General features: G+C 32.2%; 5 protein-coding genes across 7 annotated transcripts; 2 read left to right on the top strand and 3 right to left on the bottom strand.

The window, feature by feature from the left end:
- The first annotated feature begins 1,203 nt into the window (after positions 1-1,203).
- Positions 1,204-2,622, top strand: LOC107194023 (40S ribosomal protein S18). The gene is made up of 4 exons (XM_015583580.1): positions 1,204-1,242; positions 1,654-1,839; positions 2,020-2,121; positions 2,409-2,622. Exons 1-4 carry the CDS (start codon positions 1,240-1,242, stop codon positions 2,574-2,576), a joined length of 459 nt encoding a protein of 152 aa, XP_015439066.1. The 5' UTR covers positions 1,204-1,239; the 3' UTR covers positions 2,577-2,622.
- A 1,070-nt stretch (positions 2,623-3,692) lies between these two features.
- Positions 3,693-8,981, bottom strand: LOC107194037 (endophilin-B1). 2 transcript variants are annotated; one of them, XM_015583598.1, is made up of 8 exons: positions 8,868-8,981; positions 8,068-8,209; positions 7,851-7,979; positions 7,507-7,669; positions 7,364-7,427; positions 7,243-7,278; positions 6,627-6,817; positions 3,693-3,759 (listed from the first exon to the last, which is right to left on the bottom strand). In XM_015583598.1, exons 1-8 carry the CDS (start codon positions 8,928-8,930, stop codon positions 3,756-3,758), a joined length of 792 nt encoding a protein of 263 aa, XP_015439084.1. In that variant the 5' UTR covers positions 8,931-8,981; the 3' UTR covers positions 3,693-3,755. The 2 variants fall into 2 exon arrangements, with proteins under 2 accessions (XP_015439084.1, XP_015439083.1); XM_015583597.1 differs by lacking the exon at positions 3,693-3,759 and adding an exon at positions 6,008-6,164.
- Positions 8,982-16,648: 7,667 nt separating this feature from the next.
- LOC107194025 (eukaryotic translation initiation factor 3 subunit B) lies at positions 16,649-20,404 on the bottom strand. The gene is made up of 11 exons (XM_015583581.1): positions 20,251-20,404; positions 19,823-20,018; positions 19,174-19,486; positions 18,755-19,111; positions 18,525-18,667; positions 18,320-18,455; positions 18,039-18,234; positions 17,791-17,971; positions 17,416-17,656; positions 17,230-17,338; positions 16,649-17,147 (listed from the first exon to the last, which is right to left on the bottom strand). The coding sequence occupies exons 1-11, from the start codon at positions 20,384-20,386 to the stop codon at positions 17,047-17,049; spliced, it is 2,109 nt and encodes a 702-aa protein (XP_015439067.1). The 5' UTR covers positions 20,387-20,404; the 3' UTR covers positions 16,649-17,046.
- A 989-nt stretch (positions 20,405-21,393) lies between these two features.
- Positions 21,394-23,201, bottom strand: LOC107193991 (40S ribosomal protein S9). Of its 2 annotated transcripts, none has more exons than XM_015583541.1 (4): positions 23,164-23,201; positions 22,556-22,794; positions 22,112-22,298; positions 21,394-21,566 (listed from the first exon to the last, which is right to left on the bottom strand). In XM_015583541.1, exons 2-4 carry the CDS (start codon positions 22,776-22,778, stop codon positions 21,395-21,397), a joined length of 582 nt encoding a protein of 193 aa, XP_015439027.1. In that variant the 5' UTR covers positions 22,779-22,794; positions 23,164-23,201; the 3' UTR covers position 21,394. The 2 variants fall into 2 exon arrangements, with proteins under 2 accessions (XP_015439027.1, XP_015439028.1); XM_015583542.1 differs by lacking the exon at positions 23,164-23,201 and adding an exon at positions 22,990-23,093.
- A 1,521-nt stretch (positions 23,202-24,722) lies between these two features.
- On the top strand, positions 24,723-27,467 carry LOC107194014 (solute carrier family 25 member 38-like). Its single transcript, XM_015583570.1, has 7 exons — positions 24,723-24,776; positions 25,984-26,102; positions 26,180-26,264; positions 26,339-26,518; positions 26,639-26,810; positions 26,878-27,137; positions 27,226-27,467. The coding sequence occupies exons 1-7, from the start codon at positions 24,723-24,725 to the stop codon at positions 27,250-27,252; spliced, it is 897 nt and encodes a 298-aa protein (XP_015439056.1). The 3' UTR covers positions 27,253-27,467.
- Positions 27,468-27,567: the final 100 nt, after the last annotated feature.

Genomic DNA, 27,567 nt, shown 5'->3' with positions numbered 1-27,567 from the left:
AAACTTAGAATATTTTAAGGCTACATATGCGATAGAAAATCTTTGTTTATTCTAAGGATACGTAAAATAAAAATTTGTGTTTCAATGGCTTTTTTGATAAATATTACTCACTTATGTGTGATAATGCAGAAGAGAAGTATACTATTTGTATTTGAAAACATATAAGCCTTTGTTGTCACTGTTAAACTGTTGTATTAACAATGGAAAAATAATGTATTTCAATTAAATTTACATACGAGCAAACTCCTGCTTCGTCTTATCACTCCAGATCCTCCGAGACGAATGACCCTTCGGCTACCTTCGATGGGTCAGGATCGGTTGATTCAGGTATCTTCGGGGGATCGTGATCAGTTGATGATTGGAAATAAGGCCCCTTCCCACAACAATTTCTATTTCAGCAACATAAAATATTCACCACCGTAATACATTTCATTATGACATTTTGATTAGATGTATTCAAGATTAGAGATGAGTAGAATAGACCTTCGTAAAACGGAAAAACGGAGGCACAAGGTTAATGTTTACTTTTGCAGAAGTCGCTGGGTTGGAAACAATTCCAAGGCCATATGTTTTATGCAACTGGTTGATCAATCTTTTAAAGCTCGCGTTCCAATTTACTAGATGGTTAATAAAGGATTTCAACTACATACATACCCCGGTCCATCCTCGAAAATTTGCTACTTCAATTTGTTTTAGAAAGAAAAGCACTCGTGTAGGTACAATGCCTCATGGAATTCTTACTGCCCGTTTCTCGATGTTTTTAAATCTGCGATACTTTCCTGAACGCCATCTATGATAAATACTCCTGTCAATAACAGTGGCGCCAAAGTTTATAAAATATCTGGCTCATATTACCAGTTGCTGATATTATCAATTAAATAAAAGTAACTGGTAAAAGCTTTTTGGAAATCAAGAGAACTAGTCTTGATAATACTCTAAACTCTAAACGTTTGGCCAACTGAGCTCGAGTTGAATCGAATGTCTCCCAAATTTAACGTTTTATGTACCTCGTCTGTGGTATAAAAGCATGTGTAATTTACTCATCAAGAAATATTTCATTAATTAATTATTACACATTTACTTTATTACGAACTAAAATACAAATTAGTAAAGAAGTTCAATAAATCATGTCTTTGAAACGGTTAGATTTCTTGTTTTCAAAAAGTAACTGTGATGCCCTCTTGAAGCAATGATTCCGGTTCCGGTTGTGTCTCTTTTAGTGCCTGACAGATTGGCAAGATGGTGAGTTTTATACAGTGGCTGTTAAAATCATTATTTTCCATTTGAATCTTTCATAAAATACACTAGATTTAACTTGGAAGCCGTAGTGCAACTATTTGTATAATTAATCTTGAGAATATTTTTCAATTTTTATGTAGAAAATGGTATATTTTAAGTATCGCTAGTTTAACGTTTGATACAGTTACATATTTAATTCTTATATTTACAAAATAGAATAACATATATGGTTTAATTATAAGATGTCTTGCTTTCGTAAAGATTTAACTTTTATTTGTTATTATGTGAAGGAGAATTCTGCAAAATTGTGTAACGTTAATCTAAATTATAGGTTAACTCATGTGTTAATCTTAAGCAACCTGTCTTTTTATTATATTATGCATTATTAATTGATATTTTAATTGCTTGTTCCAGTCGCTCGTAATTCCAGAGAAGTTCCAACACATTCTTCGTGTCATGGGCACGAATATTGACGGTAACAGAAAAGTCATGTTCGCTATGACAGCGATTAAGGGTGTTGGTCGTCGTTATGCTAACATTGTTTTGAAAAAAGCTGATATCGACTTGGATAAACGTGCTGGAGAATGCTCAGAAGAAGAAGTAAAAATTAATTTATGAATACGTTTATAAATATAGTATTAATCATGCCAGTAGTAGAATCCTTTCATTTCATTTCATTCTACAACTGATTTTAATGTTCTATGTAGTGCATTGTCAGAACATCAATTTAAATTTTGTGTAAGATTTTGTACATATGTCTCATATAAATGTTTATTTTAGGTGGAGAAAATTGTTACCATTATGGCCAACCCTAGGCAATACAAAATTCCTGATTGGTTCTTGAACAGACAAAAGGATATTGTTGATGGCAAATATTCACAGGTATGGTAGTAACTATATAAATGAAAAATATACATAGAAAATTTGTTAATTGTTTGAAAATATACTGCACAATTTCACGACTAATCGTATGAATTCTTGTATTGATTAGATGGTAATTGTGCCAAAGAAACTGCATGTCAGGTTGTTTGTTAAGATTTATCAGTTAACTGACATCCTGATAATTAGAATAATAGCATGCAACATTTGATTTCTTTCAATGCTGTATAATAGTAATATTACATTGAAATGTTTTTTGGGACATTTGAAAACAAAATCTTGTATTGCAGCTTACCAGCGCCTACCTAGATTCCAAACTCCGTGAAGATTTGGAACGTATGAAGAAGATTCGTGCTCACAGAGGTTTGCGTCATTATTGGGGTCTCCGTGTGCGTGGTCAGCACACAAAGACCACAGGTCGTCGTGGACGTACTGTGGGTGTATCGAAAAAGAAGTAATTTTATATTTCATAACTTACCAATAAACTTATAAAACAAAATATTCTGACAATTTATTTTTTTAATGAATGATTTTATTTAAAACGAGTTATTAACTTTATTTATATCACGGAAAATTTCAACATACAATGAATATAGATACAATTTTTTTAACAACGTTTATCTTGTACGTGAGAGAAATATTTGATAAATGTATTTTTATTGTTACACTTGCACAATTGACCATTCATTAATTGATATGCATATCGTGTATTGATAGCTTTTCTTTTAAACAGTAGTTTGCATTATTTATATGCAGGGTGTCTCAACTAACTTGATCACCTCGAATAATGACTTAACGGTACACTTTATCAAAATTTTGAGGCGTGGAACTTAAATGGCATCAAGGGGCAGATCTTATAAGGTACATGCTTTTTTTGTAGATAGAGGCATTTCGGGGATTTCAAGGGCACCTTTATTTTTTTGAATGGAATGACCTATTTTTTGTATAATAGATCAATAGAGTATCAAATTCTAAGTAAAAATGTGTTGACCTTCATAGGTCCTAAACCTAATAGTTAACGAGATATTTACAAAATAATTTTTAATACGTATGTACTTACTATCTGGAAGCTATAGGTACTCGACTGATACCCCTCAACTTCAATACAGTGATTATTTTGTAAACATCTTGTTAACTATTAGGTTTAGGACGTATGAAGGTCAACACATTTTTACTTAGAATTTGATACTCTATCGATCTATGGTACAAAAAATAGGTTATTCCATTAAAAAAAATAAAGATGCCCTTAAAATCTCCAAAATGCCCCTAACTACAAAAAAAGCACAAACTTCCACGTCTCTAATTTCATAAAGTGTACCATTAAGTTATTATTCGAGGGAACTACATTCTATAGCAGTGTCAGTTTATAAACTTACAGTGAAAGAACAAGTAAAACTCTAGAAAGTTATTGCACATTATGAAACATTTGTTCAATATATTGACAGTGCACAAGGCAGTTTCATTTCATATTCACTATAGAATGAAACATTAGATGCAATAAAGTGTGCATTAATATTAATTGAATTCTTATTGACAAACAATTAACATTTCCAAAAATGCTTTTGGCACTTTTCCTCGTTGATTTCCTCTTACACCCATAACGTAGTCGTCATCGCCGAGTATTTGAAAGACAGTGATTACCTAAAAGATAGAGTTAAACCTTGTGAAATTAAAGAAGACAGTGTTGAATGCTACATATTCATGAAAGCTCGAGCTGAAAAGCTGAAAGATATTAAAGGTTGTAAACAAATAGAATACATTTAACGAAACGAAATGATAATATTTATTTGATACATGCAGAGTTTGAGTAAATGTACATATGCGTTCGTTTATGTGTAACTTACTATATGGGTATGCATAACAATAATTCTTAATACCAAACAAATATACAAACGAACCAGAACATACTTGTGTAATAAACACCAAGAATAAATTTCACAAAAATAGAAAAGCCAATATACAATCACAAAACTTAAATCTAAAATACGTATTTCATGCACGTTTTTGTCGGAGGGGTACAATGCAAAACTTATAAAAATGCAGATTCTGAGACGCAAGAGACTTGACCTATTTCTACATGAGTATTATATATAATCCCAATGCGTTTATATCTTTCTTTATTTTACAATAACTTGCAATAATGTCGTGACACGTATATCTATAAAAATTTATTTACACTACTACCTTTTTACGAATGTGTTCCTATCTTACATCCTCTAAAAAAATATTCGTAATTCCATTATAATTTAAAACTTATTTTTTTAAGTGTACGATAGTATATTACGAAAAATTCTTGTACGATGAGCATTGATTTTCTCTATGTAATTTGCACTTCATCCATATGGATTGGTATCATTGCACTGAATTTAAACAGCCATTAAATGCATAAATTTCTTAATTACATGTGCTTGCATACTACTAAGAAATGCACCAATTATTCCATCTACCAATGGAATTCCCTATTACAGATTCAAGTTAAACAGCATCCATATCGTGTAAAATCAAATTAACCAAATGATTAGATTGCTACATATGAAATATATATTCTTCTAAAATACATTTACATGTTTAAACTGACACTAAAAAAATGAAATAAATTGAAATGTAAACTTTTAATCGCTTACCAATGTATTCATACTTTTCTATTAAGCCTATTGTTTAATTTGTTCCGAAATAAATTGTGTAAATGAAATAACTTAATTGGACATAACTATTTCATATGCACGAATCTTCAAAATAAATTTGTTCAGCAAAAATACTCTGATCTTACAATGAAAGATGTTTATAAAGGAAACTTACTTTCCGTAACGAGTCATGCCAATTGTTCGGCTATGATGCGAGCATGCTTCTTTGTATCTAGATCACAAATTTTGTTACCTCATCCTGATCGACGCTTAATTCGCTAGAATCCCTTGCTTCGTAATCAAATAGTACTCTTGCACGTTCTTGGCCATTTTCCGCTGATACATTGGAAGTTGGTGGGGTAGTGGGGTGATAAGGGCCCCCAGATAAGCTGGGTAGGATAAATTACAATTTGGATGAGTTTGGACAATATGCTCACAATATTTAGTTGACTCTCGTTCGAAAAAACATTCTGTGAACTTGTTGATAACTTTTCATATTTTGTCCGGACTTCTAAATACGCCTCAATGTTTATAAATTTTGAAAAATAGTATCACTTAATCGAGACACTTTATGGATTATAGTTTAAAAGAGAAATTTTAAGGAGTAAACACGAGATCTCACTTTTATCACGAATGTATATAAATGTATATGATACGCATGCTGGATGAAACTGAAATTGAATATTGTGTTAATATAGATAGGAAGGCGTAAGCGGTTCACAAGTAGAGGAACGTGAATAACATTAACAAGACAATTATGGAGTAAATTAGAGAGTATGTTAGGACATAGTTCTAGAAAAATGATAAACAATTGTACATTATTTTTGTGGGAACATAAACCATCATAATCTACAAGAGTTTATTAATATAGAGAAAAAAAACATAACATGCCTTGGAATTAAACATCGATTAACTACAAAAACTTTTAGATATTGAGTTAAACATTAAGATAGATGTATTGAAGCTGTAGTTTTTAATTACGTTATGTTACAAACTGTATTGAGACTAGAAGTTTTTCCTCTTACAAAATGACAGTTATTAAACATTTCGTAAATATAATTTATTGACTGCTTTCTGATAATTACAAGTTTGATAGCGATATAGTAGACTAAATACTGTTCAACGTGTCTATAGAATCGTTGTCATAGTTAACGAGTATGTATACAACAGAGAGAAAAGTTTCTGTGCCCTATGCTTTTTTTTTTTGTTACTTCTTTCATAGATACTAATTATTGCCATTGATTTGTGATTATTACATTCTACAACTAAATTTTTGACATTTCGGTATCAAAGGTAGCAGTAACATAGGTAGAGCCAGCAAGTGGTGGATGTACAGATGAATTTGGGGATTGTGTGGGTGAGGGGGTTAGCTCGATCACGTCTTCGCTGTTGACTCGCAGCAAAGGACTCGGCTGACGCGCCCTGCAATCCCAATCGTGCAAGCAAAGATAGAGATAGAAGGTGTACATCAGCAGTATAAATAAGAATAACAAGCCCCGTACAATGGCAGAAAGAAAGATAATAAAAAGTACCATTTTACCACGGAGCTTATAATTTTGATATTTAAAACAGAACAAGATAATTGTTAAGAAACAAAAGAAACAACATATATGCTACATACACCACTTTGCGGAAATAAGCAGAGGTCTAGAAAGTAATACTTGTAACTATCTACAGATCATGATGATCTTTGCGAATGAGTAATGGTTCTATAAGCTTCTTCTAAATACATTTATATGTCAATACATGACATAGCAACCAATAATCGTTAAACATTACTCACTCGGATCACCACAGAGTGGGATAGCTGTACAAGGATAGTGCAGGATAATTAAAAGAATTTTAAAGTGAATTAATTGTAAGAAATCAGATATGTTATCTTACCCAGCTAATTCGCGCTGCAAGTCTTGCATCGTCGCATGGCACTGAGCATAATGACGTGCTTGTGCTTCCACAAATTCATGTAAGCAACGCAGGTGTCCAGCCTGAGAACTTGAAACTCCTTCCAGCAGTAGTTTTACTATTTCTGCTTGATGATCAAAGTCCGACTGTGCTACCCTTAACTCCCTCTCTGCCTAAGTAAAGCAATATAAAGTTTTATTCCTTCTTTTTAACGAGAAATCACCGTTCAAATATCCTTTACGATATGAAAGTGACAAACGGTAAATATAAATGATTATGTAAGCTGTAAATGTTCATGCATCCATAAAATATTTAAATGTGTATCAAACAATCTGGATTTGCATGCACGTTTGTAAATAAATGATAAATTGACCAGGAGGAAACCTTACGATAAAGACAAACAACAAACATGTTAAATATGAGATACATAAGAATACTGAAATATAATACAGTGAATGAAACAAAATTAATGAATTATTTCATTCAGTGTATGGATTGTATCGTTGAAGAATTTGATGTAGATACTATATAAAATTTAAGGAACAGAATATAATTAGCTACATTTCTGAGCTGAAAAAAGTATCAGCTTTGTCAATACCTGATCAAGTAACACTTCAGGTGATATGCCAGGCTCCTATCAGATGCAGCAATGTACGGGACAGAACACATAGTAAACATATATAGCACACGATCGAGTAACAATAAATAATAGAACTTACACTTTGCTGGCCCAGCATGCTTCTTGCTTTTCTCACCCTACGCTTACATGCATCTAGATCCAATCTAGATCAAAAGTAGTCAATTTATTTTCTGTTTCATTGAAACTGAACACTTACATTTAAATGGAAAACAAAGTATATACCGCTTAGTTTCCAATATTGCCATTTCTTTGCTAACAGTTTTCATTTCTCCTTCTAAAAACTTCCTTAGGGGCTGTATGTAACAATTAGCTGCAGTACCAATGAAATCTCTTTCAATTTGTCCTAATTTCTGTTCACACTGGCCAACTTTTATCAGTGCACTACCTAAAATGAAAACATTTTAAAAAAACTGTAATATAGTCATTGTTTTTAATTTTTTATTTAAATGATATGGGATAGTTGTTGAAAAAGGAAACCAAAATCCCAACAAACCCTCAAAAACAATATTTCATATGTATCAACTTAGTATTTTAACTTTCAAGTAGGTCAGAAAGCACATATATACCATAAGCAATTCCTGGGCCAAAGTCATTTCCAGCCTCTATCATGTCCATACCCACATACTCCAGATTACTCAACCTGTTAGGTTTCTTCTTGTCAATCTTCTCATAGAAGAAATCTTCGATTCTATTGCCTATAATAGGATATACAACAGACATACATAAAGACATTTCAATCTGATTACATTGTTTTAAAATGTATGTAAAAAAACATTATAATACCTGGGTTTGGAGTAAGTACTGACTCCATATTTTTTGTAATTTTTTCAGTCCATGTTTTAGTTGCATGTACCCTTTCTGCAAGGTGCTCTAAATGTGCATCCAATTCTGTTTTTTCTGATGTTCCTAATGTTTCCTCAGTTATCTGTAAAAGAATGTCAACTACTATAGGCTATACCTAAGACTTGCATGTTTCATTAGGTGAGAACATTCAGTCATAAATTTATTTCTGTAAATAATTTTATTTTAGGGCATTTCATATAACATCTTTGGGACATTTTACAATGTTAAAGCATCGACTTGCAAATAAAAAGGAACATTAGCCTTAGACATTCCAACTTATTTGATATGTTCTGAGTTCTGAGTCATCAAATGATTAATGATTTAGCTCTCTAGTGTCTGAGGAAGTCTATCTACAAAAAGACAATGCTTAATGTCAAGTGATAGCACCAGAAAGAAGTCAAATGATAAATGGCACATTATAGAAGAGAGATAATCACAGAAATTGAATATATTCGTTAACCTCAGCATTCGATAATTAAGTTTGAATTATGCACAGAAAGTAAAAAAGAAAAGTTCATATGTTGGGTGTAGCGAGTACGACAGGTTGTAGGGTACGCTATTTTGTAAAAGCAAACTGAAAGAAGAACTGTCTAGACACGGTTGGTGCTTTTTATATTTTTTCCTCGTCGAGAATGAGTACAAAATGTCAGAAATGACAGCGTTCAATTACAACTGGCCTAAAACGGAATCCGTATTTGTCAACGAAAATTTGATGAATTATCACGCCAAATGTTTCTCACCTGTACAACTCTACTAAGAACAGCACCAGCATCTTTTACAAATTTCTTCACGTTGAAATCCATTTTTACGCCTTTTTCGGTATGAATCTTCTATGATCAATCTCTGACACTTTTTATTTTCTATCGACCACTAACTCCAACTGCTTCCGTCATGAGGCGCTTCGTAACAATTTGCGCATTTCTTTGCAAATTCATTTGAAATAAGTCGTACGAATTAAATGTTCTAAGTTACAATGCCTTGTCTTATAGTATAAGACACTTATCAACAAAACAATAATTGCCGCACGGTTAATTGCTGTTTAACAAACTTCATAGCGTTACAAAAAATACGACAAAATTATAAGCTGTAGTGGTAAACACAAATACGCTCTGTTGTTGCTACATTATTTGTTTCAGTGTCCTGTATCGAAATTATCCAAAAAATTGCTATTTATTACGATTCTTAATTAATATTTAATTTTTTAATAACACTAGCACTTAAAGGATATGGTAGTACCATCTAGCGACAAAATTTAGTACCCAATTGGCTAGTGGCTTGAGTGTTTTATTGTAGATAACGCCACAGATCTGGTTGATCACTTTCCAATACATATGTATATACATACATATGTACGACGATTACCATTGAGCTCTATACTACTTATATTTTTTAAAATAGTAGATATTCAATGAAAATTTTACCAACATTTTTAATCCAGTACTTTGTGTGTTTCATACTATCAATTGTTTTTCTGTACTTTTCCTGTTTTATTACACCATATTTATAACGACCAAAAGATACACATATATATATCATATTACACAGAGTGACCCATGTAAATGTCGCCACGAAATTTCGAGACTTTCTTTGAACTTTGCAACAAAAACGGGACACATCAAGACCGAGAGCAAGTCCGCAGCGTCTACAATATAATCATTAGCCGGCGAAAGCGTTGCAGGCGGGCTTGCGCAGCCGAGCAGAGCAAACAGATGTTTAGAATCAAAAAGAAATTTATGAGGATCTGAAACATTTGCCCTGGACTATATTACAGCTCCCGACGTGGACCCGAGTTCTTGACAGTAACAATAATGCAGTAGAACGTCCCTTGTTTCCACGTATATCTCACACACGTGCGCTCACCCCACTTTGTCGCCCAGCATGGAAGGAACGGAATGTATACGGTGTCGCGTTTAATTCGGATATTTTTCATAACAGAAAGTGCAGAGTATATAGTATGTAATACTGTTTTAATCAAATGTTCCAATACTCAATAACTTCTATGATTAAACTTGTTTGATGTCTCTAAAATGAACGGAGTAAGATGCTCAAAAAGTGCATACATCCAACCCACCCTATATAGAGCTACATCGAACAAATGAACAGGCGATCGGCGGGAAGAGCACGCATGTGATTGGAGCCCGTTAATTGACCGATTCCTGGATATTTCTCGAGAATTATCGAACTTCTACTGTAATTGGTAAGAATAACAGGAAAAGAATCCGTAGCCGTTTGAACCTTCAAAATTGAGGGACTGTCCCCACCCTGAATCCGTCATTATAGAAACTGATAGAAACCACGACGTCGATCCTATGACGTACAGCGAGTGACCAATACCGACGCTTCTTACCAAAGTGAGGTGCCAAACAGTGTCAAATTCGTTTGAAAATGGCATTTTGCACGCGATCGTTCGTATCCATTCTTATCCGAACATTTGGAGAGAGAACCACTGAACGTGTTTCCTCTTACATGTATCGCATGTATCTACAGAAGTCTACATTTAAAGTGCATATGTATACTTTAGTATAACTGTGAATGCATTTAATAAAGTAGTGAATTAGTTTTTATTAATTATACAATTTTATATTTAATTATGTCGTTTAATGGTACGTAGTTCTTTTAAAAGTGTCTAATATGTCGGGTAAAAAGAAACCTACTTTGTCTATGCAACAAGAGTTGGACATTATACGAGACATAGAGGCATTACAACCTATTTCTACGATTGCCGAAAAGTACCATGTGAACCTCATGACAATTCTTCGAATGCAAAGAAGAATGGCAAATATTCACGAATTTTCGAATAAGAATACGTTAGAGAAAAAACGACCAAGATTAAGAAAACGATCGCATGAAGAGTTAGAAAACCGTTTATTTACATGGTTTACAGAAAAAAAGACAGCTGGTGATTCTATAACAGATAATATACTTTTAAAGAAAGCTGTTGAATTAAAAGAGAGTATCGCATCATCTTCAGAATTTAAAGCAACCAAAGCTTGGCTTACAAAATTTAAAACACGCCATCAGATACGTTTAGTGCACACTGAACAATCTGTTGTTGATGTGGATGCGGCTAAGAGATTTGTGGATGCATTTAATAAACTTATAGAAAAAGAGAATATAAATGTGGATAACATTTATAACATGGGAGAAAGCAGTCTTCTATGGAAAGCTGTCCCCACAAAAATACTTGCAGAACTCAAAGACGATTACATCAGTGACTACAAAATTGACAACGAGCGATTTGCAATGGGATTATGTGTGAATGCATCAGGGACAAATAAAATTGCACCCTTAGTCATTTATAAATTTCGAAATCCAAAGGCTTTAAAACATTGTAAAGACAAGCTGCCTGTCATTTTGAAATCACAGGAAGATGTTTGCATGGATAAATCATTACTCATAGACTGGTATGAAAATTACTTCAAGCCAATTGTACGGGATTACCAACAAAATATGCAAATTAGTGGGAAAGTTATTTTATTGTTAGAGGATTGTGAAGAACATAGAATTCCATTAAAATATCAAGACGACAATCATTTCAAAATTATATATCTTCCACCCAACACAGCCTCACTTATACAACCTGTACACCAAGGGATAATAGAGAAAACTAAGATACTTTTCCGCCACAAAATGTTACAGAGTATTTTAAAACACGAGGGAGGGATCAGAGGATTTTATGAAGACTATTCTCTTAATGATTGTATAAATTTATTGCATAATTCATGGAACGAAATAACATCTGAAAATGTAAGAAATGCTTGGAGTGAAATTATTAAACTACGAAATTCTGAAGAAATTGAAGAAAGAGATCCACTTGAACGTGATCTGCAAGACATGATCAGCAGCATTACTGGAAATATATCCACGGAAGAACACATTACAGAATTTTTGTCAGCATGCGAGGAAGCAGAAAGTAACTATTTCATCCAGAAAGAAGAGGTTCAGGAAGAAGATGACGAAAATAAAGAATATACTGATGACAATATGGATGAAGAAGGTGATGAAGATAAAGAAAATAATGATGACAATAAGGTTGAAGAAGGTGACGAAGATAAAGAAAATAGTGATGACAATAAGGATGAAGAAGGTGACGAAGATAAAGAAAATGATGACAATAAGGATGAAGAAGGTGACGAAGATAAAGAAAGTAATGACGACAATATGGATGTAAACGACTTTGAAGAACAGAAGGAAATAATTGAACCAAGATACCAAGATAATGACAAGGAAGAATTAAAATATATATTTGAACGTTTAATGTTCTATGGTGAAAAAGCACCACGTTATATACAGCTAATGATCGAAGGTTTAAGACAATTTTTCTTAGATAACACAAACGAGATCCCAAAATACACCCTTACTGTTCGGAAAGATTTGTACCCTAAATCTTAAATGTTTAAGATTTAGGGTTTAATCCTACTACTGGGGGGTTCTTCCGTAGAACCAGTCAAGTGAGTAATGTATATACAGTGCCATCCTCTCACTGCAGTACTGGAAAGGCATACTGCCTGCTTTGTTGGTTCTTGTTTGGTCCCTCTTACACAGATAGATTGCTCAGCAGGGGTCGCTGGCAGCTCTTAAACGACAAAGCAGGGGCATACCTTTCCAATACTGCAGCAAGAAGATAGTACTGTATACAACACGCAAGGGGCTTCCCTTTTGCGAGCGCAAAACTAAGTTGGAAGCCAAAAAAAGATTAATTCTCGAAAGACAGACCCGTGAAAGACGGAGTCGAGTTATTTTTGAACTGTATTGAAATCTCGATTAATTGTAGGCTTAAACTCTGAAAGAATTAACAGCCTTCATTAGTAAGAAAACATTAATGGAATTATTCAAACTATTTTGGATTATTTTATCAAAATCTTATTTAAATAGTGATGAAATTTTTTTATTAAAATGAGACCAAACGCGATACTATTTGGATCATGTATTTACTTACTTCATAAGTATTAAGTCATTTTCTTTCATTATTGCTTCCGAGAAATTATATAAACGAGCTGTTAGCGACAGTGAAAATAATAATAGTTTAGTATTTCTAGTATGTTATAAATTAGAGTACTGCGAAGTATACTAAATTAATATTTTAAGTTATTTATAAGAATAATTATTTTGGGTTGCAATTGCAATAATACGACGTATCTAATCATAAATCATAACACATTTGTAATTTATTGAAAAATTACGTGCATTACCGAATAATGTATTGTAAAAATCGTATGTGATCGTTTTCTATCTTTCATGGGTCCTTCTAGTATAGACACGCACTAAATAACAAATAACATACATAAATTATTTTAGCGGTAATTAATATTCAGGTACATTATAAATTTACTATTGTATAAGATATTTATTCTGAATAATGTGATGTTCTTATATACCGTATGGAAGTTTAAATATGTATGTATGTAATGTACATATAAATATAAGTCTGTACTAGATGGCCAGCTAAAATCTTTAAAATTTTAAATTGATAAAGGATCGATCATGCATGAGTATACAAGTATACTCCGAACTCCAATCAGTTTTGGCATCGTGTATCATGTACATTTCTATTTATAAGAATATTTGATAAATTGTTTATCAAAAATACACTTCATGTACCTTTCCGATCATACCTTGAAATCCGTAATAAAGTGCATGAAGTAAAAATATATGATGCTATTATAATGAAAAATGCTAACATTGAAATCTCTAAAAATACAAATTTTATAAAATAAATGTCATTGAATTCCTCATATTTAATAAAACGGCCTTTCAAAAGATTATTTTAATGTACAATAGAAAGAAGAAATATACGATTTTGTATGTTGCATGAAAAGTCCAGAAGATTGCGCGCGTTGAATTGCGTATTCTAAATAGAGGGAAGAGTTCGGTTTTGTGATTTAAAACGTTTATTTCTTGATGCTTTGTTATTTGAGAAATTACCCATGCACGGTCTGATCTGGAAAGGTTTAAAACAGTGAGTAGAATACGGAGGAATTGAACATTACGCATGTCGTATTAAATTTTATAATTAAAATTAAATAAATGTGCATTAACCTTAATACGTACGTTTGACGTAAAAGAAACTGTACAACACGTTTTCCTACTAATTGATTTTATGAAATGTCAAAGAGTATTTGAATGACATTCGACACGCTAAATGATGTATTTGATAGTAATCATTTGTTAACACGAAAATTTTATTTGCGATCTGATTAGTAAGGCCATTGATAAGTTTGTTTTAAATAAATAATATTTGACATTTCATGAATGAAACTGATGTAATCTTAGTTGTATGATCGAAGCATAAATACTATTATTTGATCTTAAAATAATATCGTAGGTTTCATTCAAGGAAGCTGTTGATGACTAGCCAAACAGAATTGAAGTGCACTTACATAGGGTCATCTGTAATAAGAAACATCACACAGATTGCTATGTTAGATGAGGAGAAAGTTTTTGCAGTTGACATGGTACAGCCAGAATTACATACATTGTCTTGGTTGTATAAGGCTGCTCCTTGTTTCCCTGTAAATGGGTCTAAGGTAGAAACATCAATATAATATATTGAAATTACAGATATTTCAATGATTGTTTGTTTCAGATTAAGATAATTCACGAGCCGAGCATATTTTATTCAACTCTTCTAGAAAAATGTAAAAATGCAACAAGAAGAATAACATTTGCATCATTGTACTTAGGTACTGGGAGACTAGAATCAGATTTAGTAAGAATTCTTAATAGATGATAATGCGTCATAGTAACAAAGATCGTAATGAAAAAAAATTAATTCCTTTAATGTATAGGTACAAGCTATAGGTCAGGCTTTAACTCTAAGTAATGGTAATGTTGAAGTTAAACTTCTGTTAGATTTCATGAGAGGTTCTAGAGGTAAATTAAATTCGTGTAAAATGTTAGAGCCATTGCTTAACAGTAAATATGGTCATTGCTGTCAGATATTTCTGTACCACACCCCTAAGCTACGAGGCTTGTTAAAGATGATAATGCCAGATCGCTTCAATGAATTAGTAGGTTTACAACATATGAAATTATATTTGGTAGACAATGATTTAATAATTAGTGGGTGAGTATTCAAATTTTTCATTTTACATAAGAGTATTTAAATATATACAAATTGACAAACAATATTAATTCTTTCTAGTGCTAATCTTAGCAACGATTATTTCACAAATAGACAAGATCGTTATTTTGTAATTGAGGATTGCAAAGAACTTTGTGATTTTTATAATGAGTTAGTTGAAAAAGTAGGAGAATTCAGTTTTCTGCTTCAACCAGATGGAACCACAGTATTAAATTCCACCACAAATGTTCATCCCCTTAAAGATAAATCATTAAAATTCATTGAAAACGCTGCAGATAGTGTGAAATCTCTTTTCCAAAGGGAATTAGAAAAATGTTCCAACGTTGAAAAACTAGGTATATAAATACATATTTATTTTAGTTATATATGTATAAATGATTTGAAAGAAAAATTTTAATTAGAGTTGTCTCGATAGGAAAAGATTCAAACGCAGATACGTGGATCTTCCCTTTGATACAAATGGGTCAGTTAAACATTTATCATGATAGTCAAATAACATTAAAACTCTTACAAACGACACCACCAGGTACAACGCTTAGACTAGCAACAGGTTATTTTAATTTAACTTCTGAATACAGTGATGCGTTACTTAAAAACTGCCAAGGAACATGTCATCTTTTAACAGCACATCCAACTGCTAATGGCTTTTTCTGTAAGTTGAAATTATACAGACAGAATAAAATTTTCTTGATCAATTGACAAATTTAAAATAAATATCGTGTTTAGCTGCAAAAGGAGTTGCTGGAGGAATTCCAGCAGCCTATACAAAAATAGAGGAATCATTTATCAAACGTTGCAATAATATGAGACAACAAAAAAGGGTGACTTTGTGGGAATTTATTAGACCAGGATGGACATACCATGCGAAAGGATTATGGTATTCTTTACCGGGTCAAGAGAAACCTAGCCTTACGCTTATTGGATCTCCGAATTTCGGTAAATCTTCGAGTTTCATAAACGTAAAGTTACAAAATAATTATAAACAAATACTAATTTCAGGTTACAGATCAGTCAGCAAAGATTTAGAGACTCAGATTGCTGTGGTGACAAAAAATGAAAAGCTGCAGACTGAATTGCAAAAAGAACACGAACGGTTGTTTTCATGTGCGAAGCCAGTAACAAAAAAAACGTTTACCGAGCACGATAGAGTTCCGCCGACTTGGGTATGTGTCGCGGTCGTTCTATTTCGATATTATTTCTAAAGTAATACTTTGAACCCGTGGAATGTCTACCGTACATAATTTAGGTCATATATAACTTGTACAAAAATGAAATTAATTTATACAAATTCTTTTCGATGGACACAGTAATGTGTTCATTCTACAAAATAAACATGTAAATAAGAACAAATTGATCGTGTTTTAATGTACATAGTTTCGTTATTTATGTAATGTACAGTATGTTTAAAATTAGTAAGAAAATATAAATAAGAAAATCTAGTCTCCCTTTCAATTATAAATAAAATCGATTGAATGTATCAAACAAATATGGGTTCGATAAATAAAAAGTACGTTATTCTGTGGTTATACTGGTAATAATTATTTTCTGATTGACATACTATCCTGTATGGAACGTGATAAAACTTTATGGTACTATGATTGCGACGTTTTATACCAAATGTCTTTGCGACGGAAACGATTCCAATTAGGGTGCAAAAGTAATATAAAAGAAACTGTTCATAACCACTTAGAATAGTCATTGTCCACTATTGAGAGTCACAGTTATTGTGACTCCGGAAGATTATTGTTTCGATGACACTTTACACAAATGATTGAATCGGTTTTGCACTAGAGATTTCCAAAAATGGCAGACAGGAAAATTTCTTCCACAAAGTTTTATTTGTCGTCGATAACGAATGTCTCTTCCTTGACGAAAAATTCGATTACTTCCTCCTCTACGTTCTTCGAATCAGAATCTAATTCATCTGTATCAATATCTGAAAAAAAAAGAAACCGTTTCAATATTACAGTTCTAAATAGTTCAAACTTAAAACAAAAAAAAATTACTTATATACATACTTTTACGTAATTCTAAACGTCGCTTCTTCTGGTTATTATACTCTTCGATACGTTTCGAACGATATTCTTCAAATGACTTCATGGCTGCGCATCGTTTCTCAATTAATTCCTACAAAACGATTTTATTTATTAGCATCTGCATTGCATTCATTTTGAATGTATACCATTTTAAATTAATAGAAGTACCTTCGAGGCACGTGTTAATCGCATACGATCTTTGCTCTCGAATTGAGCAGAATATTTCTTCAAGTTCTTTTTGATTTCTTTAATTTGTTCGAGCGTCAACAACGTCGGCGGTCTCGGTCGCCATAATAACTGATTAAACTGGTTAAGATTCACTCTCTTTAAGATGCGTCCTTGAAACGTCCATATCCAATATCCATTATCAACCCCAGTCTTCCAGCTAGAAACGGCTGTTACAACGTACCTGTAACAGAGTAGATGTTTAAGTAATTTTTATTATGTAATTTATTTAAATATTACGCCCATTCTTACTATCATTTAATAGAAGTCTGAAGCAATATCGTGGAAAAACGAATATAAAAATATGTGTATTCTCACCGTCCGGTAGGGTCCCATTCCACGTCTGAAGTCTGATAATGGTCAGTTGAGTTCATAATAGTAAAATCGTTAGTGTCAATAAACTCCAAAGCTCCTGCCATGGTTGTCAATCCCGCGAGGACAATAAATTGTCCGGACGGTGACCAGAACAAGTGGTTGCAAGCTTTTTTCTCAAATTTCTCTGTTAGAAAAAAGAAATATTACTTATATTGTATAGTTTATTACATTATATATTTATCGAGACTTACTTAAAAGAGCAGGTTGATGACCAAACCGCACTTCATAGAAACTGACATTAACGCTTGGAATCTCTCCATGAATAATAGCAAATTTGCTTCCAATAGGTTCCCAGGCAAACGCGTGAATTGGTTCCTTTATTTCTACACTGTCTACCGGAATTTGTTTTTCTCGCATGTGGAAGATTTCAAAGTTGTACGACATACCCTGTTAATAAGAATACAGAAACGATTACACACACAATGTACATACTTTTTATTACATACTTTTTAAACATTTGTCGAATAAATACCGTGTACTTCTGTTCCGTCTTTTCCTTACGTTTGGCAAAACGATCTACTTTCACGCAAAGATAATCTCCTGACTTTTGCCAATAAATCTTGCAGTCGGCTACGTTAAACAAATTTTTGTTACGTATTTCATTACGACTGAAATAACGTAATAATTAATATTTGTGTAATAAATCGAATGCACAGTAGATCTGTTAAATTTATTACTTTGGAATTTCAAGAAGAGTAACTCGAGCCGGAACATCTTTATCTTCTGGTACCCAGTAGGCAAGAATGTTGTCTGTTGGAGACCAACTAAAATCTCTGATTCCAGGGATCTTTATACTCTTCTTATCCAGTAATCCAAACGACTGAACATTTATAACGAGTTTACGTTTAGAAAATTTTTAATAACTGTATTATGTTGTGTACAGCATTTGAAAAAAAAAGAACCATACCGGTGTTTCATAAACACTTAAAATATCTTCTCCCATACGAGCAAGATATTTATCATCATGCGACCAACGGAAAATCGGCCACACAGAAGAACCGTCCGCGTGAAACGAACGTTTTTCTTGAACGGTTAGAATATCCCAGATTACAAGTCGCTTCTGATCAGAGCCGAGATCAGTTCGAGGAGTATAAGTTACTAGGTAACGTTCGCCAGGCGAGAAATCAATGCATTCGACACCTTTCTGACCGAATTTTGCTTGTTGCAAAAACTGAGGGCCACCCCATAATGCAACACCTGGTTTGTGAAATGTTGCCAAATATGTTCCCAGAGGAGACCATTTAACATAAGTCTCTGTCCAACGCTGTTGGAAGTAAGTAATGATTAAATATGATGTAAATAAAAAAATTCGCATTACCTACTTACGGAACGTTCTTCGAGTAATGTCGATTCAGGGGCAGAATTCTGCCAAACCTGAACAGTGACAGAGGGGCCATTTCCGCAAAGAACACAAAACTGATCATAAGCGTCTGGTTCTAAGAGATAATAATGTAAATCTGTGGCAGCTTTGAATGGTTGTGGTTTTGGTGGTTCCCATTCCTCTGAGATCTCTTTAAATTTCTTGAAGTCAGTAAACAAATTTACTTTAAATGTGTGTTGTTTGTCAATTTTGTAATTATTTACAGTTTGAGCAGCTGTTAAGGCATTCAGAGGATTATTATATTCTAGAAATATATACCTATAAAAAAATAAAACGTACAATATCTTATCTAGTTACAGAAACATAAAATGATTTTCAATGAATTATATTGTTGCCAAGATTAATCTTCCATTTGTATACAGATAAACATTATCCTTGTTTATCCTACTATAACTGTTCGAATGGAACTAATCTTGTCACGTATTTTTATTCTTTTAGTTACAAGTTGAAATAGAACTATATATCTTCAATGTACTTTAAATAAAATCAATTACTTATGTTTCTTGATATATTTCTATATAAAACCGTCTAATCTAATGACAACATAATCCACAGAAAAATATTATGAAATCAGGCTTCAGAGAGAAAACACACCCTTTTGTATATCCATTCTCATGTTTGGGATAATGTTGGTTTACTACTGTGCCAAATTTTCCTAAGACTCTGCTAATTACAGACTGAAGTTTTTCCAATCTTTCTGGTTCAACCTGAGGAACTCCGTCAATAACAATCACCGATTCCACTCCATCTGTCTCTGAGGGTTTTTGCTTTAATATGTCGCCTAGAAGTTCTATAATCATACAAAATACGAATACTTATTTTTTATTGTCGATAATCTATCACGAGTAGTTTCTGTATGGCATATATGTCAAATTTCAATGAATTCTTCTAAAATACTAATAAAGAACTCGTGAGTGTAAAGGTTATGTCGCGTGCCACATTTGCGAGAGTATACGTAGCCATGCCTTCAGTCATTGTACCGCAACTTGTATCCAGTGTCATACACGAAAAATTTGATTTACCTTCGTCGGTGATATCGTCGACAAATCCTTCGGAATCACTAAAATTTGGCTCTTCATCGTCGTTCAATATATCTTCATTATTTTTCACGGAATCTTCGTTTTGAGGCGTTTTATCCGCCAACGTTTTCTTCGCCATGTTGGAAACCTCTGAGCGCACGAAGCGAAAGTGGCAACGAGTTATCCACTTGCATTTGATGCACAACCTATGATAGGTGGAAGTGGTCAAAGTTACGTTTATGGTTCAATTTGGTTTGTAATAAACGATCATAAACGATACCACTCGATGTTATCGTTAACACTTATTGCATTAATCATTATCAATAATTTCATTTGTGCAAGTTTGTACATGATTAATTATAAAATTCCTGTAGGTAACACCAACATACGAATTTGCGGCATTACTATTATTGCTAACTAATGACAAATTCTTGATCCTTAAAAAAAACATACTCAATATGATTTGTAAATGAATTCTAGATTACTATTGCGGTTTTAAAAGTGAGTAGAAAGGAAGAAATTATAAAAGAATGATTTGTTATAATTATACAACATTTTATACATATGGATTACAATTTATAATCATTAATCTATTCATTATTTTTCATTGTTCCTCATTATTCCTTCACTTTATACGTTGCGAGTCGCATTTTTGTTTTGATGTCGTTGATATGAAATACAAGTTATATGATGCATGCAAGGATTGTTATGTTCTCCACTAATCAGAATTGATTATGAGAAATCAGTGATCAAATCATTTGTGACTTGATTCCGAAATAGCAGTTCATACAATTTCTACTCTACACTAACTGGGGAGCGAACTCATAGCATGTCTATGAGTAGAAGCTAGTTTATTGCAGCATAAAAACATAAGACATATTGTATAATAGACTATGCGGCAGTTTTATGGTACGGCTAAAGTCGAGACCGAAGGACAGAAGTAGCACCGGAGTAAGCTTAGAATTGATTAAAAGTTAAGCTGCTGCTGTGGTCAAGGAATACGAATTGTTTAAATAGTAATATTATTATCGCTTGAATAACTGTATGTACAGATGTGTTTTGCAGGTGAAAGTGGGATAAAGTTAGAATTACAATTCTTTTTTTTTTTTTTATTTAAAACATACTTATTAAAGTATTATATGTTTGTTTAATCTTCTTCTTCCTCTGGAGCAGCTCCACCACTTCCCTTACGTAGGTTCTTCCTCTTTACGCGGCCAGGTCTGCCACCACCAAATGGAGATTTCAGTGAGAAATCAATGTGCTTTTGTGAATCTAAACGGACGATGAAGGATGGAATGTTCACCACCTGTTTTCGCACTCTGTAACAAGATATATTATTTCTAATTCCATTCCTATACTTATTAACGGAAATACTTTTCAGTTGCTAGTACATCACTGTGAAGTTGTTTTAATGCTCAAAGAATATACCAATTATTATTAAGATATATGAATCCTTTAGTACAATGACAGACGTTAAGTGCCAGTTTCCTAACACTTAAGTGGCCTGCCTGAAACAAAAACAGCTCTCAACATTAACACCATAATTGTCCATCCATATTTAAAGTCGCAGTTTCGTAAACATTTTGGTCTTTCAAACGGGAAAATTGTTTGGATACCTGCAGTAGTCAAAAGACTATTATTTTCAAAGTGTACGAATAATCAGGACACAGTGATACTAAGAATAAATGTTAATTTTGAAACATGTCTCCTGGTCATGAAACCAAAATAGTATCAATTAATTCTAATCTGGTGATTATCCAGGATTTTAATATTGCCTTAAAGATTAGAAACAATCTGCATGGAATCAGATATTTCTTGCCCATTTATTAAGGCATACAAAACCTCTGCATCTAACAAAACCTACCGAATGTGACGTTGACGAATGAGTACACGTGCATGATGAATAGACTTAGCAAGACCCAATTTGAATACTTGGGTTTGAAGACGCCTCTCTAAGAAATCTTCAATCTTCAAACCAAGCACATAATCAAGCTTCATGCGGCTCTCGTCCAATACACCAATTCTCACCAAACGACGCAACAGGGCATTACCTAATAATTGGAAACTTCAGTAAAAGAAAAGAAGAAGTACAAAATATAAATACTAATTTTCTATCATTACTCAGTGTAAACAATATGTCCTCAAAATTTTAGGACAAGAGGTGTCAGATATGCTACTCATCATCTATTTAATCTAAAGTTGACGATCGTACCGAAAAAGTTATAAAAAATTTGAACTGAATATGAGTTCAATTAAGCTGACGTGTTATTGTAGATTATAAGGTTGTTATAAGTTACTCAAGAAATACCTTCGAATAGACGTTTGGGGTCCTTCTCTTCCAGAGTAAGTAGCTCACGAGCGGCTTTTCTGATATTTGCCAAAGTGTACTTAACTCTCCATACTTCACGTTTGTTACGAAGACCATATTCACCGATAATTCGTAATTCTTGGTCTAAACGAGCCTTTTCATAAGGTCTTCTGGGTGTAACATAAGTCTTCGAGAAGACTGACGGAATTCGTCCGTTTACCATTTTGTACAGCCGTTACCTACAGAAGATATAACCGTCTAATAAAACTAGGATAGGCGAGACAAAATTATTGAACATATTGCAATACCCAATTCGGCAATAGCGATGTGACAAAAATATTTCATTTTATTAAGCTCATTTATTATTCAACATACTTCCGCTAATTGAAATTATTATAATATAGTGAGTTTATTGAAATTGAATAAAAAGTAACCTTTTCTTAACACGTGGTGTAGACGAAGTGTTTCATTTATACTAGTAAAATTACAATGAAAAACAGAAAAGTATTGTTCTAATTTAAATCTTCTTCGAGTTAATTGCAATTTTTAATACTTTAATTGATATAAGTTCAATATTATAGAGCAATTAAATTAAATATTTTACTTACTCAACCGGACGAGTATGCGACTGCACACCGTTCCGAATGGAAAAGAAATGGCCGATTCAGCCAAATCCCTCCTGCGGAAACTAGGCGTGAACGAATGCAGCGCCGAAACCGGAAATTCAAACCATTTCAAGATGCACGTTACATATTTTGAAAGTATTATGTATTGCAGTTCTAATGTCTCTTTTTTAAAAATGTTCATAAAAAGTTTTATTTTATAGTTTTAATAAAACCACATGTGTTTTCAAAAACATGAGGGTAAACATGAAAAACAGGTAAACATGATATCTGACAGTGCGTAATGTAAATACATATTATTATAGATAATGAAAACACTAAAATAAATATAAAGCTAAATGCAACATCAAGGAATCTACTATTTCTTTTTATCGAATTTTGTTTCTTTTTAAGTAAATTGAACTGCCATATTTAAAAAGCAAAAAAATAAGAGTACGGTCTTCTAATTATAAAATTGTATTATCGGTTTATTGAAACAAATAATACATTACGTATTGCAGTCTCTGCTTATTGATAGACCTAATTAAACTTAATATAACAGATTTAAAAAGAAGCACTCGTTTCCGTTGTAGATTTTCCTTGAGAGTATATTCGAATTTGTATAGTTCAATTCTGGAACTGTAGCATCCAATTATCTGCTAGCAAATATATAGTTTTATATATCAGATATATAAATTGCTTGAAATAACATGATATTTGTATCTATTTTAAAGTTCACTATTTTGAATAGCACTTTAAGTACTTCTATTTCAGGCATTATCTATTCCCTTGATAACACAATATGGATACCATCTGTGTATTCAACCATGTATTTTTACATGGTCATAAAGAAAATGGATCTACTGTGATTTTCTGAGTTTTGCTGTGACCGATTTCTTAGTTTTTTAGTTGTGAAGTACAACTGCAGATTTGGGGTAAACAATACGTCATTGAATACATGCGATTATACGCATATCATCGACAAACATCAAAGGCAAATTAATCTGAAACACAATGACTCTTTAGTATTTGATAACGGAAAACTTTATCAGTCGTATGATTATTGACACTTCTGCGTCATTCAATAGTGTTGATGATATTTTTGTGTTATTGATACGTATGAACGTGTGTTTGTGCAATGATATATTCATATTTATTGTTTAAGAACAATAAATAGACGTTATAGTTGTAAAAAATAAAAGTGATTACGTGAGAAACGAAGTACCTATAATTTTTTCAATTTTAGATTTTTCTTTCTAACCTACCACGACATATCTATTATATTTATATATATTGGTATTAATTTTTTAAATTAATCATAAGTAGGTATTTTATTATTGTAAGACATTTTTAGCTATATTTGTACACAGTCATTTGTATTTTAATCATTTTATTACACAATAAACTATTTAAATAGTTGTATATTAGTGCAGAAAAATATCCTTTTAGATTCCACTATCGTTAGATAGAACATGTAATGGAGTAAGTCACGTTTGATATTAAGTCACGTTTAATTCACGTTTCAGTTTGATAGTCTTGAACTTTTTACTCGAGCATGTTTTGATATGCAGGGTTATTCTGTTGACCCCGAAAGTGGTGAAACGCAGATAAGAGAAGATGTAAGTAGCTGTCACGTTTTCAATGTATTCAGTATCTTAGTGACACCAAAGGAAGCATTAAGGAAAGTTTAGTTAAGTCTCGTGATTTACTAAGAAATAGTTTAGTTTATTGCACTTGCAAATATATTTATTTTCCAAGCTTCCAGTACATTTTGTACTGTCATGGAGGCTGTGGGAACTGTAAGTACCTCAGCCTTTATATGTATTTTCAAGTATAAATTTCTTGAATTGTATATATATAATTTACTTGGATCTTATGTATATAATAATGTATATATATTTTTGCAATAAGTTTTTTTAAGATAAATGATATAAATACTATATTTTATTTAATAATAATTGTATCAGAAATTATTATATTGTAATAAAATCATGTGTAGTATTTTGCTTTCCTTAATTGTTTGGGTGATACAGATGTACTAGAATTGGAATGTTAATTGCATTAAATACAATTTATTTTTCATGATAGAACATTAAAAATCAAAATAATTTAAATATTTCCATAAAAAAACCCTCTAATTATAAGAGGTATGCAGGGTGGGAGATGATAAATGTTGAACTGTATTCACTATTTAGTGTCTTGTGTGTTTTTGGCATTATGAGTTTGCGAATATGATGCTCCACACTTACATGTACAAGCTGAAAAAGAAAATAAAAAATTATCTATTCTACGATTATTATATACATGACATTATTAAAAAATTAAAAGCATTTACAATTTGACCATGTCTGAATTTGAAAATTGAGCAACTTTTATATTTAAGCATAGTTAAGTTTTTAGTTATAGTTGTCATGATACAATGCTATAATGAATAATTATATAATTAAATATAACAAAATTTTTCCATATAACATAGGTATGGCTTATGATGCATTACATGTTATTGATAACACTTCAGAACTAGCACATGCAATTAGTATATCATGCTCTTAAAAAGACGAAAATTGTTCTCATAATTAATGATAACCCATGGAACTTTATTCTCGAGATAATAACTATATTGACCTCTTGAAGGAAATTTATAACTCACGTGAGCAAACTCGTGCAAGATAGTATGCAATGAGATGTATCATTGCAATGACAGTCACTGATATATTCATATCTACATATTTTATTACAATGTAATCATTACCTAGAAAATTTATCTATTGAAATACTGTATAGACGAAGTAGAATCCAATAAGCAAATGTTTTCTACTCTTTCAGTACCCTATTTTGAAGTCTTTTCTCGCTGGATCAGTGTCTGGAACATTTTCAACTATTTTGTTTCAACCATTAGATCTTATTAAAACAAGACTTCAAAGTAGAGTGAACCTTCATCTTGAGTAAGTAAAAAATAATGGATTTTCAAGTTTTCAATCATTTTATACTAAATTGATGTTACAACATTCTTTTCAATTAGTACTCCAAAAAGTGGAACAATCGGAACTGTAATCCAAATAATCAAAAAAGAAAATGTGTTTGGACTTTGGAGGGGTATAACACCGGTAAGAATTTAGTAGTTACTACATTCAAGCACATTGGAGAATAGAACTTATTGAAAATTATTTTTTTTTTCTAGTCCATAACCAGAGTTATTCCTGGTGTTGGATTATATTTTTCATCGTTACATTGGTTGAAACACACATTCCATTTAAAAGATCCACTCACACCTACAGAAGCCATGTTATTAGGCATTACAGCAAGGTCTATGTCCGGAGGTTTATTAATTCCAATAACAGTAGTGAAAACACGTTTTGAAGTAAGCATAATTACATCATTACCTTCTTTCTATTTTTGATAATGAACTGAACGAACACCATAATTTATTAAATAAAGATTGCATGAAAATGAAATATTTATCAATTATTTCATGTTATAGAGCGAGGTTTATAGATATAATAGTATAAGGGAAGCATTGAAATTAATTTACAAGCAAGAGGGTGTGAGAGGTCTTTCGAGCGGATTAATACCAACGTTATTAAGAGACGCTCCGTTTAGTGGTCTTTATCTTATGTTTTATACCCGATTTAAAAGTATCGTCGTGGAAGCAGGTAATTTGTATTAAAATGCTAAGTAAATTTCTACATAAGGTTTACAGCAAATAATATTTATTTCCAGATTTACCGTGCGCCAAATCATCGGCCCCAATTCATTTCAGTTGTGGAATACTAGCAGGAATATTTGCTTCCATTGTGACACAACCTGCCGATGTGATTAAAACAAAAATGCAATTATATCCAGACGAGTTCAAAGACGTTCGCAGTGCAATATTTAGGGTTTATAAAAAATACGGTGCGTTAGGATATTTCAAAGGTATCGTTCCACGAATGTTAAGAAGGACATTAGTGACTGCCATGGCTTGGACTGTATACGAAGAGGTAGAACAATGTTTCTCGAATGTTTCGTTTTTATTGTTAAGACAATTCTAAAACAGATCACACTAATTAAACAATGTATTATTTGTAGGTTACAAAAAGTATGGGGCTTAAGTAAAATTGATTCTATTCAATGATAGACCGATTGCTTGGTATTTGTCTACATGGAATTGGATAGAAGTAAACACCATACACATCAAATTAAAAGGTTATTCAACCAAATATTTACACTTGATGTACAGTATTTTAGTTTGTATAAAGATTTGATTATAGCAGACAATTGTATTATAGCAAATATTACTATGTACAGTATTTGGATAGAGTATATCCTATCGCTTGATAATGTATTACTGATGTACATACTTATTTAATAAATTATACAGTTTCTTGAATATTGTACAATGTCATACAATCTTACCGATTCATTTATAAT

This window comes from Dufourea novaeangliae, unplaced genomic scaffold (assembly GCF_001272555.1).
Source record: "Dufourea novaeangliae isolate 0120121106 unplaced genomic scaffold, ASM127255v1 scaffold21, whole genome shotgun sequence".
Lineage (NCBI taxonomy): Eukaryota > Metazoa > Arthropoda > Insecta > Hymenoptera > Halictidae > Dufourea > Dufourea novaeangliae.
The sequence above is the reverse complement of the archived record's forward strand: the minus strand, read 5'-3'. Positions and strand labels throughout refer to the sequence as shown.

Coding starts and splice junctions, on each gene's coding strand:
- LOC107194023 (XM_015583580.1), top strand. Junction 1,840..2,019: donor GAGAATGCTCAGAAGAAGAA/GTAAAAATTAAT, acceptor TGTTTATTTTAG/GTGGAGAAAATTGTTACCAT. Junction 2,122..2,408: donor TTGATGGCAAATATTCACAG/GTATGGTAGTAA, acceptor CTTGTATTGCAG/CTTACCAGCGCCTACCTAGA.
- LOC107194037 (XM_015583597.1), bottom strand. CDS start 8,930: ATGGATTTCAACGTGAAGAAATTTGTAAAAGATGCTGGTGCTGTTCTT. Junction 7,428..7,506: donor GCAATATTGGAAACTAAGCG/GTATATACTTTG, acceptor CTTTTGATCTAG/ATTGGATCTAGATGCATGTA. Junction 6,818..7,242: donor CTGAAGTGTTACTTGATCAG/GTATTGACAAAG, acceptor TGCTTTACTTAG/GCAGAGAGGGAGTTAAGGGT.
- LOC107194025 (XM_015583581.1), bottom strand. CDS start 20,386: ATGGCGAAGAAAACGTTGGCGGATAAAACGCCTCAAAACGAAGATTCC. Junction 18,668..18,754: donor TAAGTGTTTATGAAACACCG/GTATGGTTCTTT, acceptor ATAAATGTTCAG/TCGTTTGGATTACTGGATAA. Junction 17,148..17,229: donor ACGTTTAGAATTACGTAAAA/GTATGTATATAA, acceptor TTTTTTTTTCAG/ATATTGATACAGATGAATTA.
- LOC107193991 (XM_015583541.1), bottom strand. CDS start 22,778: ATGGTAAACGGACGAATTCCGTCAGTCTTCTCGAAGACTTATGTTACA. Junction 22,299..22,555: donor CCCCAAACGTCTATTCGAAG/GTATTTCTTGAG, acceptor TCCAATTATTAG/GTAATGCCCTGTTGCGTCGT. Junction 21,567..22,111: donor ATTCGTCAACGTCACATTCG/GTAGGTTTTGTT, acceptor ATCTTGTTACAG/AGTGCGAAAACAGGTGGTGA.
- LOC107194014 (XM_015583570.1), top strand. CDS start 24,723: ATGCAGGGTTATTCTGTTGACCCCGAAAGTGGTGAAACGCAGATAAGA. Junction 24,777..25,983: donor AAACGCAGATAAGAGAAGAT/GTAAGTAGCTGT, acceptor CTACTCTTTCAG/TACCCTATTTTGAAGTCTTT. Junction 27,138..27,225: donor CTTGGACTGTATACGAAGAG/GTAGAACAATGT, acceptor TATTATTTGTAG/GTTACAAAAAGTATGGGGCT.